General features: G+C 44.8%; 1 protein-coding gene across 2 annotated transcripts in view; it reads right to left on the minus strand.

Annotated features, from left to right (window-relative positions):
* Positions 1–1,877: 1,877 nt before the first annotated feature.
* The window catches only part of LOC144162681 (tyrosine-protein kinase receptor Tie-1-like), a 53,709-nt gene continuing 40,624 nt past the window's right edge, over positions 1,878–14,962 (minus strand). For both annotated transcript variants that reach the window (XM_077693317.1, XM_077693316.1), the window contains exons 12-17: positions 13,439–13,540; positions 13,290–13,360; positions 11,998–12,038; positions 9,697–9,793; positions 7,413–7,503; positions 1,878–6,278 (exon numbers count right to left, since the gene is read on the minus strand). In XM_077693317.1, the coding sequence (XP_077549443.1) occupies positions 6,207–6,278; positions 7,413–7,503; positions 9,697–9,793; positions 11,998–12,038; positions 13,290–13,360; positions 13,439–13,540 (474 nt within the window). In that variant the 3' untranslated portion in view covers positions 1,878–6,206. The remainder of the gene's footprint in view (positions 6,279–7,412; positions 7,504–9,696; positions 9,794–11,997; positions 12,039–13,289; positions 13,361–13,438; positions 13,541–14,962) is intronic.

The raw sequence follows: 14,962 nt of genomic DNA on the forward strand, positions 1-14,962 counted from the left end.
ATGTTGCACGTATAAACAAAGCACTGAACCGTGCCCACATCCCACATGAGCATCAAACAACATTAGTATTAATCAGGGGTGAGACAGCCCAAACAGATCTGGGAGCAGTTTTCGGAGCAGCAAAATTTCGATTTTGGAGCAGAAGAATCTTGATTTGGAGCAGTTAGGGACATTTAATACATCGTCTTGTGAGCTTAAAAAATTATTTCAGCAATTTGCAGGGTCAAGTGCACATTTCAATCAGTTTTGAATACACAGAACACTCAAACAGCCTTACCTGAAAGAGTTTTTAAGAGTATCACAAAGTACTGACTGCACTACCTTTTTCCTAACTGGTGATATTGTGTTGCGCCTGCACGCAACACTGACAAGAAAACTGCCATTAACATTAGAGAGTTTTAGCAGTCCGTCTGTTCTGTTGGTTACTTTGTTACCGGGTTTACTGGATCGGTCTGCGCCTGCGTGCACGGAAGGGCGAGGAGGCGCGGACAAGGTGAAGGCAGCTAGGCAGGTCTGCGGAACTAATCCTCCTACGGCTACGAATGCCCAAGTGCCCAGACGAGTCCCGGTGAGCACGGTAACTACGTACACGACGGTACAGACGGACTGCTAAAACTCTTATCAAATTTAAGGGTTCCGCAATTGTGGCGTTTTTTTGCTGTTTTGATGCTAAAATTATTATTTTTGTAATCCCAGGCTGCGTTGTACAAACGACTGTATTCACGGCAACAGTTGAGCAGCTTCGAGCTAACGGTTGCATAGCCCAACCAGCCTACCCGTTTCAGTCCCCGGGGCGCAGGTTCACCCTATGGTCATTTGAGTAGCGTTAATGTTTAGCCACCTAGATTTTGGCATTAAATTTCACCTTGCATACATCAAGTGTTATAGTCGCATTCTATGGCAACCGTGTAGTCCTGCAGCTATAGGGCAATGCCTGAACAGGTCGCGGTGCCGCAGCACAGCCCGCAACTTTCGTGTCGGCCGTTCCATCCCCGAGGCCCGCGATCGCGCTTCGAAGCACAGCAACACCTCAGCATTTTACAACAGCACAACAAGCCAAAAATTCCACTGCACGAACCCAATTATAGACGCGCGCACCGCGTTTCGCACTCAAGGACAAACCACGTCGAAGTCGTAGGCCCCACATTTCAATGAACTTTTTTTCAAGCCGCCCAACTTCCCGTAATCTGGCACCAATCTCAAACCATATCCCCGCCTTACTGTCACTGTTCAGAGCCACAACAGATAGAATGAATAGACTGGAACCCAGCTGATAGCGTAAAATAAACCAGGGAAAATATCGGCGATACGCACTGAGCGCGTTGGTAGCAGCCAGATCATGCGACGGCCATGTTTGTTGCCACAGCGATGCCTAATCGAGAAGGCTGTTTCAGCGAACCCGGACGGAAAGCGAATCGAGTTTTAGAAGCTATCGCTTGCTTCGTTTCAGTCTTTCTATTTGTGCCATTTGTGTTTGCGATTGACCGACGATAAAAGCGGTGACCGGGATGTGGGAGGCTTTCGTCCCCGCCGAAACTGACATGAGCATCAAAATCCGTGCCGTTGAGGCTCTTCTGGAGCAGTTTGGCGCAATTTTCGCCATTTTCGTGCTTTTGGAAAAGCTTGGCGCAGGAAAATGGAATTGTATCAGAAAGGCGCAATATGTGCAGCTGTCTCACCCCTGATTAATGCATAACAAAATGAAATTTCAAAGCGAAAGCCTGAAGTGCTAAGCTGGCTGAGTGCAGAACAATGTGCAAGAATAAGTCCCCAAACTAATACTTCCACAAACGCAGCTATGTTTTTGGCGAGCTACATTCACGCATCAAAACGTGGTCCAAGGTATTCCGATCCCATTGAAAAAAGGAAGCAGTCAGTTGAGAAAAAGGCTTATATTTATTTAGTAACAGTATCTGAGCATGCTGGTAGCGCACGCTCTGGTGTAAATACAAAACAAAAGCACCGGTATAATAAATCTTTCAGATCTTGACGTCGGCAGTGAGTGCCCTGGAATGTATGTAAACATTGCCGCGCGCTCCGCACTGTATGCGTTGAGCGCGGCAGACGATGTAAAAAGCAAGCGCAAAACAGACGCAAGAACAACTTGAGTAATGCATTCACCGTACCACATGACTGCAGGGCACACAAGATTGGTGCAAACATTGCACACACACATACACAGGCTTTTAGTTACGCCTGGCGTACTTTCATTCTAATATTTATTAGAGGGAAATCTGGCACTTGTGTCTACGTGAGCCGTGTGCCGTCATTTATCGAACAAAAACGTTCTACTTGTCCTTGGTGTGGCTTACCAACAAGCTCAAAAGTTGCCTATGGCTCCAAAAAAAAACAATGTATTAGTCTAAAAGATTCTTGTTGTTTTATAAAATAGGTTGTTTTATAAAATAAAATCAATACAGAAGTGGAGCTCCAAAAGATTTATTTGTCAGGGATTTTTTAGAAGCTTCAGGCAAGATGACCAAAACAAAAATGTCTCCATTTTTCATTGACTTTGCCTTCAAGAGTGAGAAGAAGCCATGTGGAAAGCCAAGCCAAGTAGGATATGAACGTTGCCAGCTGCTATGGCGGCAACTACAACGGCATTCAATTGCAGCGACAGATTTTCCTCTAGCATTACTAGTGTGAAACTCCATGACGCCGCGTCCCAGAATGGCACAGGTCTACCATTATGTGCATAGCACCCTTACGACATGCTTATGACACCTGGCAGCTATTTCATGAAACGCACTGATCCATGCATTCGTCACACGTCAGTTCTCAATGTATCTCTATGCAGTTGTGTCACACGGTCACAAGTTCATCATAATTGTTGAGTCCCTGTTTCTTCGGCAATCAAACCATGCTAAATTTCGTGGTGCAAGCAGTTGATCAAATGACGCGTTGCTAACAAAAGCGCCACACCAATTAGCACTAAAACTCCCCTCAGCTCTGCGTCTTTGTACCAAAGTTTTCAGCTGCTGCCCATACTTTTATCGCCATTACAGACAAACAACAAATGGAATGTATAAATGAAGTGCAAGGTGATTGATTTTAAACTTTGAAGAACCATGACAGTGAAATTCACAAGCATTGTTTTCCTGAGTGGACGTCTCCTCCAAAGCAATCAATGAGGTCTGTGTAAGGCAAAATTCTCATTCAGGTTGGGGCTACAAATTAAACGTTATCGCTTATAGACCAGTTCAGAGCACAGTTTCGTAGGTCACACCCGAAGGGGTCAATGATGGGTCAATGATCAGTTCTCACACGAAATGTTCATGTAGGCCATGAACATGAAATGGCAGGTGGTAGGTAGCTGCTGCATTTTTAACATCATTACCACAGCTAACACGCACAAACACCAGTTGAAAATTAAAAAAAGAACGTACTTTTCATGGAATAAGCAAGAAGCTCGCGAGACAAGACTATGCCATCATGTGTTTCACTTGAAACTAGATTGGATTGGATGAACTTGGGCTGGCTAACGCAATGTGGCAAGGGATGACAACAAGGTATACAGCCTTTGTCACAATTTTCTAGGCCACACCGAAGTTTTTGAACCACATAAAATTCAAAGCGATATTTTAACATTCAGGTGCGACTGATTATTTTGTGGCAGCAAGGAAGACAGGTGCCTTTGCCAGCTTTCTGGTATAAAACGTTTTAGACCCATTGATAGGCAAGCTTGTATTCTGAATTCTTTGTGGCCTGTTTACTTGTCGCAAGGCCCAGAAAATTTTGATGAAGACTGTACATATTATCTACGTGTACTGGCACTTGATTAAAAAAAAAGAAATGTTTGCAGATTTGATGATGGCTCACCTTTTTTCTGGCTGCTGTAATTTGAAATGCTTTTACACTTGAAGTGCTTACAGATGACAGGAGTAAAAAAAGAAAGAAAAAACAAAAAATCTACGCTGTCGCGAATGTAGAACAACAGAACGTCTCAACACACCAACAAGTTACGCTACGAAGAAATACCAGAAGCACTTTGTCTCTCAAAACTGTGTCTAAAATTGTGACTAAGCATTAGGGATATTTGTTCTCTATACCATACCATAGCCATTTCTCCCACTTGGGTGAACATTTTTATCAATATTTTGTGGTTCTAACAGAATATGCTACAATGCAGACTTCCATATTCATTGTTCTCACCAAAACATACGCTAAATAACCGTTGGCATAAAATTTAAAAAATAATATATTTTGCGCCATTTTAAGAGTGATACTGCTTACTTTCTCTCACGCGCCCTGATGACTGCAACTACTAGAGTCATTATTCACTGACTGTATTCCCAAGCACGTAACGTTTTCATCGACCGCAGTGGCTAACAATGCACAAAGGATATCCTCAAAAAATCTTCACTTTTCATATCTCTTGTCCGAATTTTAAATCCCTACAATCTAAGGGAGCGAATGTACTCATTGGATAAGTAGATAATGCGTTTAACGCCAGAGCTCACAGATTTTTCTGAAATTTGTGCTCTTCCCAAGCTCACTGGATCCATTTTAAAAGCTGGAGGAAATGTGAGCATTTCAAACCTTATTTGTCTTACACCGGTCAATATGTCTGTCTTGAACATTCACTTTTTAATAACCAGAAGACAAAAGTCATTTATATTACTCCGCGTTACACCTATACCTCTAGGTTACTGCACACAACTGTTTAAACACTTGCTTTTAGGGAAAAAGGACACTGAATATTCTACCATTAACTCTTTCGGGACCGCCAGAAAAAGTGATGAAAAAGGGAGGTCTCGGTACAAATTTTTTATTACATAAAGCAAAGGCTCCATCCGGCCTTAGCATATACCAAAATGCAGCTAATTATATATTCTTTGACATACAATACCAAGTTTTACTTCAACATTGACGATAGAACCATGAAAAAATCTGAAAGTAAGAACTTCGTAAAAAAACTACAGAAAAAGATAGAAAAGAGCGTAAATATAAAAATATACAAAAAGAATAAAATTATTTCAGAATATACGAAATCTCACACAATGCTTTGTTTCTTCATCGCGGAAGTTTGATGTGGCTAGGTGAAACTGGTTTTTTGTTTTGTGTGATCTCTTTGGCACTAGGACCATGGCTACGTTGTCACCCAGGTACACGCCGGGCTCTCGTCTCAGCGAAAACTTGGTCCATTTTTGCGCTGGTGACAGTAGATCACCAGCATAGGTAGTTAACACCCTAGCAAACAAATATAAACCAGCCCGAACATGTTTAGAGCACACATACCTACTCCAGAGCCAATTCAAACCGAAACCAACACCCACCTTTGAGCGCGATTTGATGTTCCAGGCTGATCAACATCCGAATCCTCTTTCGAGCTGAAAATTGATCTCTAAAGCCACATTCCGACTCTTCAGTGCCACTCTCACCGTTAAAATCCACAGTAGAAGGCGAAGATATGCGAGACGAGACGAGGCAGATTTCTTATCGCGCTTGCGCGAGTATGATGCCATGTTTGTTTACATTCGAAACCACTGCCCGTCAGAATAAAATATCTGATGCGTTGCCGCTGGCGATAAAAAAAGAAACTTCACAAAAGAGAAAACTCCAGTTTTCAAACTATCTCCTAGATGTCGCTAGGTGTTGCACCGAGCGAAAATTTGTATTGTGCAGGCTCGCGAAACCATCGATCATATGTGATCGATGGCCTATGGAGCGGTCCCGAAAGAGTTAACAGGGCAACAACAATAATAAGTGTTAGTACTATCTGTACTTCTGTCGTTCGAATGTTAAGCACGAGTCACGCAGAGTACAAACACACACAGATCTTGCGCAGAGCACTGTACGCACCGAATGCCGCCCAATACTACAGGTCTCGCCATCCCCAACATATCTCACAGCTGCCATTGAGTCCACAGCAAGCCCTAAAAAAAAGTCTGCCATTTCCAGGCCCGTGTGAAATCCTGAATAAGCAATGTCATACAATAAAGTAACCGTTATATATAAAAAAAGAACGGCTTATGACGTCGGACGGAAATAGGAGGTGACCACACCGGTGCCTCAACTTGGGAAGGGACCCATTCACGCAATGCTTCCGCACCAACCTCGTATGCCATGAGATGCGGCCCTCTGTTACTGAGTCACCTGAGTGTGTTGGCACACACAGTTCAGGAAGTGTTCACCACGCTCTTCCACTGAACAGCTGCCAGGCCACTGGCGAACACTGGAGTAGACGTGCCCTCTTTGCTGAGTCATCACGCTTCGTCGGCCAAGGGGTTGAACTTGTCGTAGACGTAGCCCTGGTGGTAGGTGAACTGGAGCGCCCCCTGTAATGTCGAGTCGAGGTTGTAGCCGGGGGTCGGTCTCACTTGCACCTACAAGTCAGTCTATTCCACTTAGTACTAACATGCCACAGCTCTATGCACAGATGCACCCCAAGCCCTACTTAAAGGAGCCATGAAGAGAAAATACAACTTTGTTTAATTTGAAAGAACTAGAATTGAGTATCTCACTCGGCTCCATTAGAGCCACAAAAGATGTTTTTTTTTAACGAAAAACAAGCAAGAAGTATTAAAAACTCAAATTATGCGCCACAGTGACGGGTTATGAGCACGAATGGCGTCATACGGGCCAACAATAAAACATCATTTTCAGTGCGTTAACTGCACGTTAGCATTCAAGTGATGCGGTCAAATGGAACTAGAGGCCCCATTACAGACGTCCAGTCGTGTCGTCGTGACAGGTCAGTTAGGCAGCCGCCAATCGCACAAACAAGATTCCGTGACGTCCTGAAAAGTTGCGGGAAATTGGCTAGGGAGTCGCAACTGCTTCAGACGTTTTCTTCAATATCTCCGTTATTTGTTCGAAGATTGCGATATTGCTGTCATTGTTATTGGGACTAAGCAGTCTTTCTAATAGACCCAACTTGTATTTTGTCTTCATGGCTCCTTTAAGTAACTGCCGCTGGCCAAGTATAGAATATCGCCAATGACTGGATGCGTCACGCCTAGAACATGTCACGCCATAATAACAAACATTATAAAGAGGTTACAGGGCACCGTTTTTATCAACAGCCTTGTCTAAATTTTACAAGCCCCAAAATATGACGGTTGTTGTTGTTGACTGCTGCACGGTCGCTTACGTAGCTACGTTGAACATCGCAACACTGTACAAACAGGTTGGTCAAAATCTGCATGCAATGCAAACATTGTCGCCAAATTGTTGACAATGACTGTTGTTGCAAATGAAAAATTGTTGACAGTGACTGCTGTCAAAAGTCTAATGGTTAGAAAGTGGAATCAGTGTCCACTTGACAGCCCCCTCAACACTTCCCTGAATCGTTAGCTTTTCAGGTGAATAAATTTCTTTCCCCTTCTGTTCTGACAAAAGCACGCAACTCTGGTTATGAGTTGCAGACAGTCCCGGGCGCCAATCGATCACACCACAGAAGGCTTTCTCACCGGTTGCAGTGCTTGGAGTGAACAGTGCAGCTCCTGAAAAGTGGGCCGGTCCCTGGCTTGTGGACGCCAGCACTCTTCCATGAGCCGGTGCCTGAAAAATCAATCGAATCGAGCTCAAAAGTGTTGAATGCCAGCCCTTGGCACTACGCTAGACTTGAACTGCCACATAGCGGATGTACAATACCTGGACGTCTGGACCTGAAGTACGATACATGGAAATGGGAGAAAAATGTATCATGGCCAGAAGCTCTACCACACGGTCACTGATTTGGTACAACTTTTGCTTAAACGGAAAAAACAGTGCAAAAGACAGGACCCTGTGCCTGTGTCTTGTCTTCCTTGGTCCTGTCTTTTGCACAGTTTTTCCATTTAGCAGTTAAACCTGGATGTAACGAATTCCTGGATTTAACGAAGTTTTTCGATTTCCCATTGCCAGTTCCTTTGAAACCCATGTGTTTGCAACCTCATGTAATGAAGGCGTTGGGACAGTTAACTTTGATGTAACGAGTTCGCTATGCGGATGAGGCATTGTTTTTTGCACTTTTTCTGAAAAATCGGCTGGGGAAATGCACTAATTTTGACATCTTCACCCGCACCGCTAACTATCACGCATTTTCAGTGTCGATGCGGTGTGGGTTAGGTGCTAGGCCTGCCTGTCGACGTTTAGTCGTGCATCTGCACTGCTGTCTGTGGCGTCAGTTCGCCGGTGACGAGTTCTGCTGCCAGAAAATGAAAAGTTTGGTCTTTTCAGGACAAGCTCGCAATTTTAAATACGGTCCCCCCCGGCGAGAAAGAAGAACATCGCCGCCCAGTACAGTATCCCAGCTAGAACCCTCTCAACAATTTTTAGTGCGGAAAAGAGCATCAAGTTCGCGAAAAGGCGCCCGTTCAGCATAATTTTGATTCTTGAAACGTGTTAAGGCACCAAAAGGTGTCAAAATGCAAAATTGATACTTAAAATACGTTTGGGAATATGGGGGCAAGTGACCTTGCTTTTTTGGAGTGCCGTGTAGTGACTAAGTTTGTGGGAAAGCAGCAGCCGCAAATCATGCGGTTTTTCACTATGAAATAAATCCTCAACAGTTATTGCACCATCACAGATGTCTAGCATTTTGGTTTCGTTTCTGCTTCCTTCAAGTGAGCCTTAACTCAAAACCTGCATGCAACGAATACCTGGATGTAACGAAAATTTGCGAATTTTTGTCAACTTGGTTATACATCCAGGTTTAACTGTATGCATCTACTGGTCTGCGTTTCCTTTCTCTTGCCGTTCAGAACTTTCGCTTAAAACAATACAGGCTGACGAAGGATACACGGCAATGTAAGAGCAAATTAACCAACTCAACATGTGATCAATGAGCTTAGGGATAAGAATTTTGTGTGAGGTTATGAAGCGGGATGTTTGGGTGCGAGTTGATGATACATTGCCGATGCAATTTCACGGTGCGGAGCACAAGGACGGAAGGAGTTCGCTGTTTTGTTTCGTGCACCCTAAGCATAATTTCTGGCAGCTCTGTCAGTAAATCATCTCAGTTAGCAGCCCTTGTCGTGCCCATTGTGCCGCTCTTGTCCTCCGTGCTGTGAACCCTCGTTCACATCACAAGGCGCTTCATTTTCTAGAAAAGCAGCAATGGTCAGCTGCAGGTTGCAATGCTTTTTTTTTTTCTAATTACACGGTTACGAACCTTATGAGCTTTTCTCTGTCAATAATGGCTCTGCCTGAATGGAGACCAATTTTTTACAAGTGGCCATACGCATGGTTCTTACAAATGCAAAATTATATTAGCGCCAGAAAATATCGGGCATTTAACTTTCCCAAATGGCGTGACTTACAACCTTTGGAACTTCTCACTCATCGAGGCAGCATTACAGCTATAAGCACTACTTCTGTCAAAAATGGCATTCAGAAACATAGCAAATCGAAGTTGTGGCACCAACTTCAACAAAAGCTGCGCAATCAGCTTTTTGCCATCAATCTAAAAGCGTCATCATGAAAGTAATCTTGGTGGCATTGTAATACATTTAATTAAATTGCGCAGACATGGAACGACAGATGCCGGCTTAGCAGTCAATTAATCGTCACGAAAGCAAATCTAAGAGTAATGCTTTCTTAACAACTAACTGGTTGCGAGTTAGTGCCCACCTACGTGTCTCGTCCTTCCGTGGTCCTGTCCTTGTGTCATCTACTTTCATCTCAAGATCATGCACCGCGGATTATCCAACCCAAACAGCTATTTGCTTTCAAATGGATTCATGCTGTAAATGTTGGTTTCGTCTCACTTACAAAGCAACTGAAACACCTCGTGGCCTCGGCAGCCGCAAGCCCCGAGTTACACGGTCCGCCACGTCCGCGGTAGCCAAGTCCACGTAGGGACTACCACCTGCATGGATTAAAGTGGGACACACCGCTCGACTGTGACAGCATTCAAATTGTGAATTACATACGGACACAGACTTAGGTTTAAGCCCTTTTTTTTTTCTAATCTCAACAGTTCATGTCCTGTTGAAAGGGCTATGAAAAGAAAATACAAGTTTGGTTTGTTCAAAAGACTGCCTTTTCCCAATAACAATAATATGAAGGATATCGCAAACTTGAAACACACAATCTCGACATTAAAAAAAACAGATTAAGCCATGGTGACACCCAGCCTCTTTCTTGCTGGGTATTTATGACGTCACAGGGACTTGCCGGTGCAACTGGCGGCCACTGTTGAGAAACGCAAATGGGCAATTGTAGTGGCGCCTCCAGTTCGATCTGACCGTATCGCTTGAATGCTAAAGTGCAGTTAATCCACACAGTAAAGTTTACCTTAAAGTTCCAAAAGAACACCCACCCAAAGTGCAGAGATATCGAGTGAAGAGTATGGGATGGGTGATCTATCGGATCAGGTGCGAAAAACTAAAAGAAAGTGGCCGCACCGTCAACCAAAACTGCGGACATATCAAGAAAAAATACAAGATGGGCAAACTTTCGGCTCAAGTGAGCAAGGGACCAATAAGTGAGCGCATCAACACATGAAGAGATGTTGGGCGTTTATTTTGTTCACTCATCCGCACCAAAGCCACCAATTTTAGCACGTGGGCGACCTTTTGGGGTCTTTTAGTAAACTGAATATTTCACCCCTAAGAAAGATGTTTCGGTGGGAAATGTTTCGGGGATGGGCATTCACTTGGAACTTTACGATATATGTGTTTATTCTTCGCTCCGTTGCATGCTCCCGACATTGTGTAGCAATAAATTTGAAAATGTTTTTAGATTTCTTACGTTATTTTGGTTAAAAAATGCCTTTCGCAGTTGGAATGAAGTCGAGTGGTTTACCATATGCTAGTTCTTTTACCTTAAACAAGGTTGTATTTTGCCGCCATGACCCCGTTGAAGCTTCACTTTCATTATCAAAACGGAAGGGAAAAAAAATACAAATTACTCGAATTCATAAACGAAGCTTTACTTGGCTGCAAATGGTTCGCTGAATTTGAGAAATACACGGAGCCCGTCAAATACAAGTCACGCACGTAGAATATGTTGCCGGTTCTTGTTGGCACCAAATACAGACCCAGAGCCCTTTTGTGGATCACGTTTTAAATCAAGCTTTTGAGTTAGTCTGATGCTTCAAAACCAACACAGCTATATCAGATATCAGAAGCCGACTTCACACGGCAGTGTCACAATAGCCACGTTTGCCTGGCAGCCATTGCACCGCGGAAGGATGATTGATTGATTGTAGGGTATAACACGCCGACGCAATGCAAGGTGATGAGGTGCGTCGTAGTGGAGGGCTCTGGATTAACTTTGACCACCTGGGGATCTTTAATGTGTGCTGAAATCTCGCACACACAGATGTTTTTGCTTTTCGCCTCCATCAAAAAAGCGGCTGCTGTGGCCGGGAAACACGGAAGGATGATGTTAGTCTACATTACAACTAATCTCAAACCTTATTGATAAGCACTTCTGATTTTAGTCTTTCAACCCTTACAAAATGAACGTAGGGGGGGGGGAATCATTTCCTTCTTCTCGCTGCATAGGGGCTTGCCAAAGCTTATCACCTCACTGGCCTTAACATTCACGCCTTAACTTTAAATAATAGGAGGAAAGCACGTTGAAGTAAATCCCTTCAAGGCACCACAAGAGCCACAGATAAGGCCAAGTAACGTTTGCCATTCCAAAACGTACAGGTGCCCCAAAAAGTAAACGGAGCACGACTTCAAGGAATTAGAATAATTTCTATTTTATGTGGCTGCCAGCATAAATAGAATATGTGCGGCGCGACTTTATTCTAGAATGACTTTCTTGAAAAGTCACTCAGAAGTTGCTGACTAAGCACATGGCGGAGACATACCCTCAGAATCTCCAACCCGTGCTCAGTTTACTTTTTGGAGCACCAGTACATGCTGGGCTGACTAGAATTCACAGACTTGCTGAATGAAGAAGTTCAACTACGAGAACATAAAGGTTCACTTGTCTAAGCCTCCTGTGGTTAAATTTTCCAGTTAGGTTTAGCACCCTGCGACGGCAAATTTGATAACAAAGTGGGAATTTTAAACAGTGTAAAAAGGCACGACACGAGCCGCTCTATTGCGCACTTACCTAAAGTAAATGTCTCCCACATTAGGACCGCAAAAGACCACCTGCACAGAACAAGCCGTGTCTCACACACCACGCTTAAACTTTAAGCACCTTTGCAAACAGCCTGCCAGAGTGACGAAGTCACACGAAGTCGCTCCCCTATCACGCAACTTGTGGTCTCCTCGATTTGGCTACACTTTCTGCACCAGTTGAGGCGGTGCAACACTCTCGCACTCGATTTGCCAGTGCAGCTAGCGCCACCTGCCCTTCGGTACGAGTTCTTCTACACTTCTGCACTAGCCTCTGTGCGAGTTCTCGCCTCGGGCAAGGTGCAGCGTGCTTTGGCGCGGTTTTTAGTGCGGCAGACGGCTCCAGCATTATACTTGTGTCAGTAAACTGAGTAGAAACGACAGCGTTTCCTGTTTTAGACAAGAATGGTCGTCACGTGCAACAAGATGGTGCATTTGAGTACGAAACACGAGGTGAGTGCAGGATGACGCTATTTCGAAAACAAACAAACAAACAAAAAAAAAATACCCGAGCGCACAAACATGGACCGCAGTAGACGACGTTTGTGCACTTTTGCCCCCAATTCAGTCGCTGCACGGAAAGTGCTACTGTATGGCTGCAATCGCACTGAAAGAACCGGCGCTGCACTTGCATGACACTTTTGTGAACTAGTGCACAAAGTGCAGCCAAATTGAGGAGACCTTCAGTGAACAAGCAAAACACCACACTGCAGGGTTCAGAAAACATGGTCCCATTTACATTGTTGGTTTCGGTCCAAGTTTCAAACTGAAATATGAGTCTCACGAATCCTGTAAATTTTGCAACGGACATGCTGGTAAAGATTTTACAAAAATTATGAGACTTACCTGCACCGTATCATGCCACTATACATGCATGCATGACAAAATCTTGAGGGGAAAGAAAAAAAGAAAAAAAAAAACATGGCTGGTCCCTGGAAAACCACAAAAAAGCCAAACTGCACACACACACACATGTTGCCCTGGCAACAAGAGCCTGTTCAAGTGCAGCGGAGACTGCACTAGAGATACAAAAAAATCGTTCAACTCCAAAATTTGCAACAACATCGGTAAGCCACAAGAAAGAAAAAAATTTTAAGTGAGTGCATAGTGCATTCTGCTTGGTACGCACTGCTAATACAACCAGAAGAAATTTTAACGAAACACAGCTGGGAAAAAAAATAAATAACTGCAGAAAAAAAGGATAAGGTCATGGTCATGGCAGCAAGCCCCTCTTGCCTCACAGATTCCCTTTTTGGACAAGGTTGCGCAAGTGTGCCAACTCACACGTCACTCTTTTCCGTGTGGGAATTTGTCCGCAACGTCTCGGGGGCCATCCACCGGGTGAAGTCCAGCCTCTACGAAAGAAAGACGCAGATCCAGAACTCTCGCTCCACCCACAAGCACTGGGGCCAGTCAGCCTGAGGCTGCCTTACCTTGCCCAGCGGGCTGTATCGAGCCAGGCCAAAGTGGCTGATCTTGGGCACCAGGGGCTCCACTATGGTCACACTGCGGCTGGACAGCTGGCCGTGCTGGACCTGCACCAGGAGGGAAAGGGGGAATAAATCTTTGATCACCAGGCCTTGACCCATAACAGGGGCGGTATTCTCGTAACTGTCCCTTTTGAAAACGTCCCTTTTGCGCCCCTTTCATCGTGACGTACTTCCGGTTAAGCAGTAGGCTTTGGCAGTAGGTTTGCCGCACTTGCGTTACGTCACTACCTGCTGTTTGCTTTTAGCCAATCAGGGCTCGCCAAAAGGGACACTTCTGAAAGGGGCGCAAAAGGGACTAAACTCGAGAATACCGCCCCAGAAGAGAAATTCACGTTCATTTGTGCAGACTGCTTGTAATTAGTGCCAATTAAACAGTCTCCAATTGGTGCTACTAGAAATCTTATGGAAAACTCCCACCTCCCCTCGCGGGAACCCCTGTGTAGATGCGACGCATAGGCGGAGCGGCGAAGGGAACGCGTTTTATAGCGCGCATAACGTTGAGGGGACTGCGTAAGCTGGTCCCAGTCGATGACGACGTTGGCGTACTTGTAAAGCGGCGTGGACTCTAGGTGTTTGAGCCAAGCGTGGATGTTGCTTCGCCGGAGAACAGCACACCGGTTATATGCGCAGCGCACCCGAAGGAGAGGAAACCTCGGAAGAGAGAGTACTGCACATGCGCCGGCCCCAGCGCGTCTGCCGCGGCTATGACGCAACGTGCCGCGGCTATGACGCAACACAATCCAACACAATCCACTTTAATCCAATCCAAATCCAATCCAACCGAATCCAAGCCAAGCCAAGCCAAGCCAATCCAATCAAATCCAATCCAATCCAATGCCCCTCGCGAGAGAGTGTTCGTTATCGGAGAGGAGAGGGGGTGAGCGGCGAAGAGCGCAGCTCGCGCGGCGAGGAGAATGGCAGAGGGGTGGACAACGCCGACAACAACGACGACGACGCCGGAGGGACAAGGCGAGTGAATCAGATGCTCTGCATCTAAAAGTGGAGCAACAATTTTCATTAAAGTAAAGAAGGAAGAAAACAGGGCGCAAACCAGACGTGGACGAAGGAGCGAAGAGACGACATACAGGCGCCTGTATCTGTCGTATCTTCGCTCCTTCGTCCACATCTAGTTTGTGCCACGTTTTCTTCCTTCTTTAAGTGTGTACCAACTAGCTCAGCAACAATTTTTGTTAATTCATTAAAATTCTTGCAATTCCCCTTAGAAGAATGTTTAATTAAGATGCCCTAATTACAAGCAGTCCAATCGATCAATAGACTGTTTAAGCGACACTAATTATGAACAGTCGAATCAATCAATAAATCAATCACGCAATCTTATTGGCTACACATCAGATATGCAGAGTGTGGTAATGAAACCATCTCATTGCAAGATGCCGCAGCTTGAGTGTGCCGTATTTGGGAAGCGCAGGAAAGAGAGGTGCCAAAGCGAGTGTTCAGCTTTGAGTT

Source organism: Haemaphysalis longicornis, unplaced genomic scaffold (genome assembly GCF_048455015.1).
Source record: "Haemaphysalis longicornis isolate Haplotype H1 unplaced genomic scaffold, Haemaphysalis longicornis Haplotype H1 scaffold_12, whole genome shotgun sequence".
NCBI lineage: Eukaryota > Metazoa > Arthropoda > Arachnida > Ixodida > Ixodidae > Haemaphysalis > Haemaphysalis longicornis.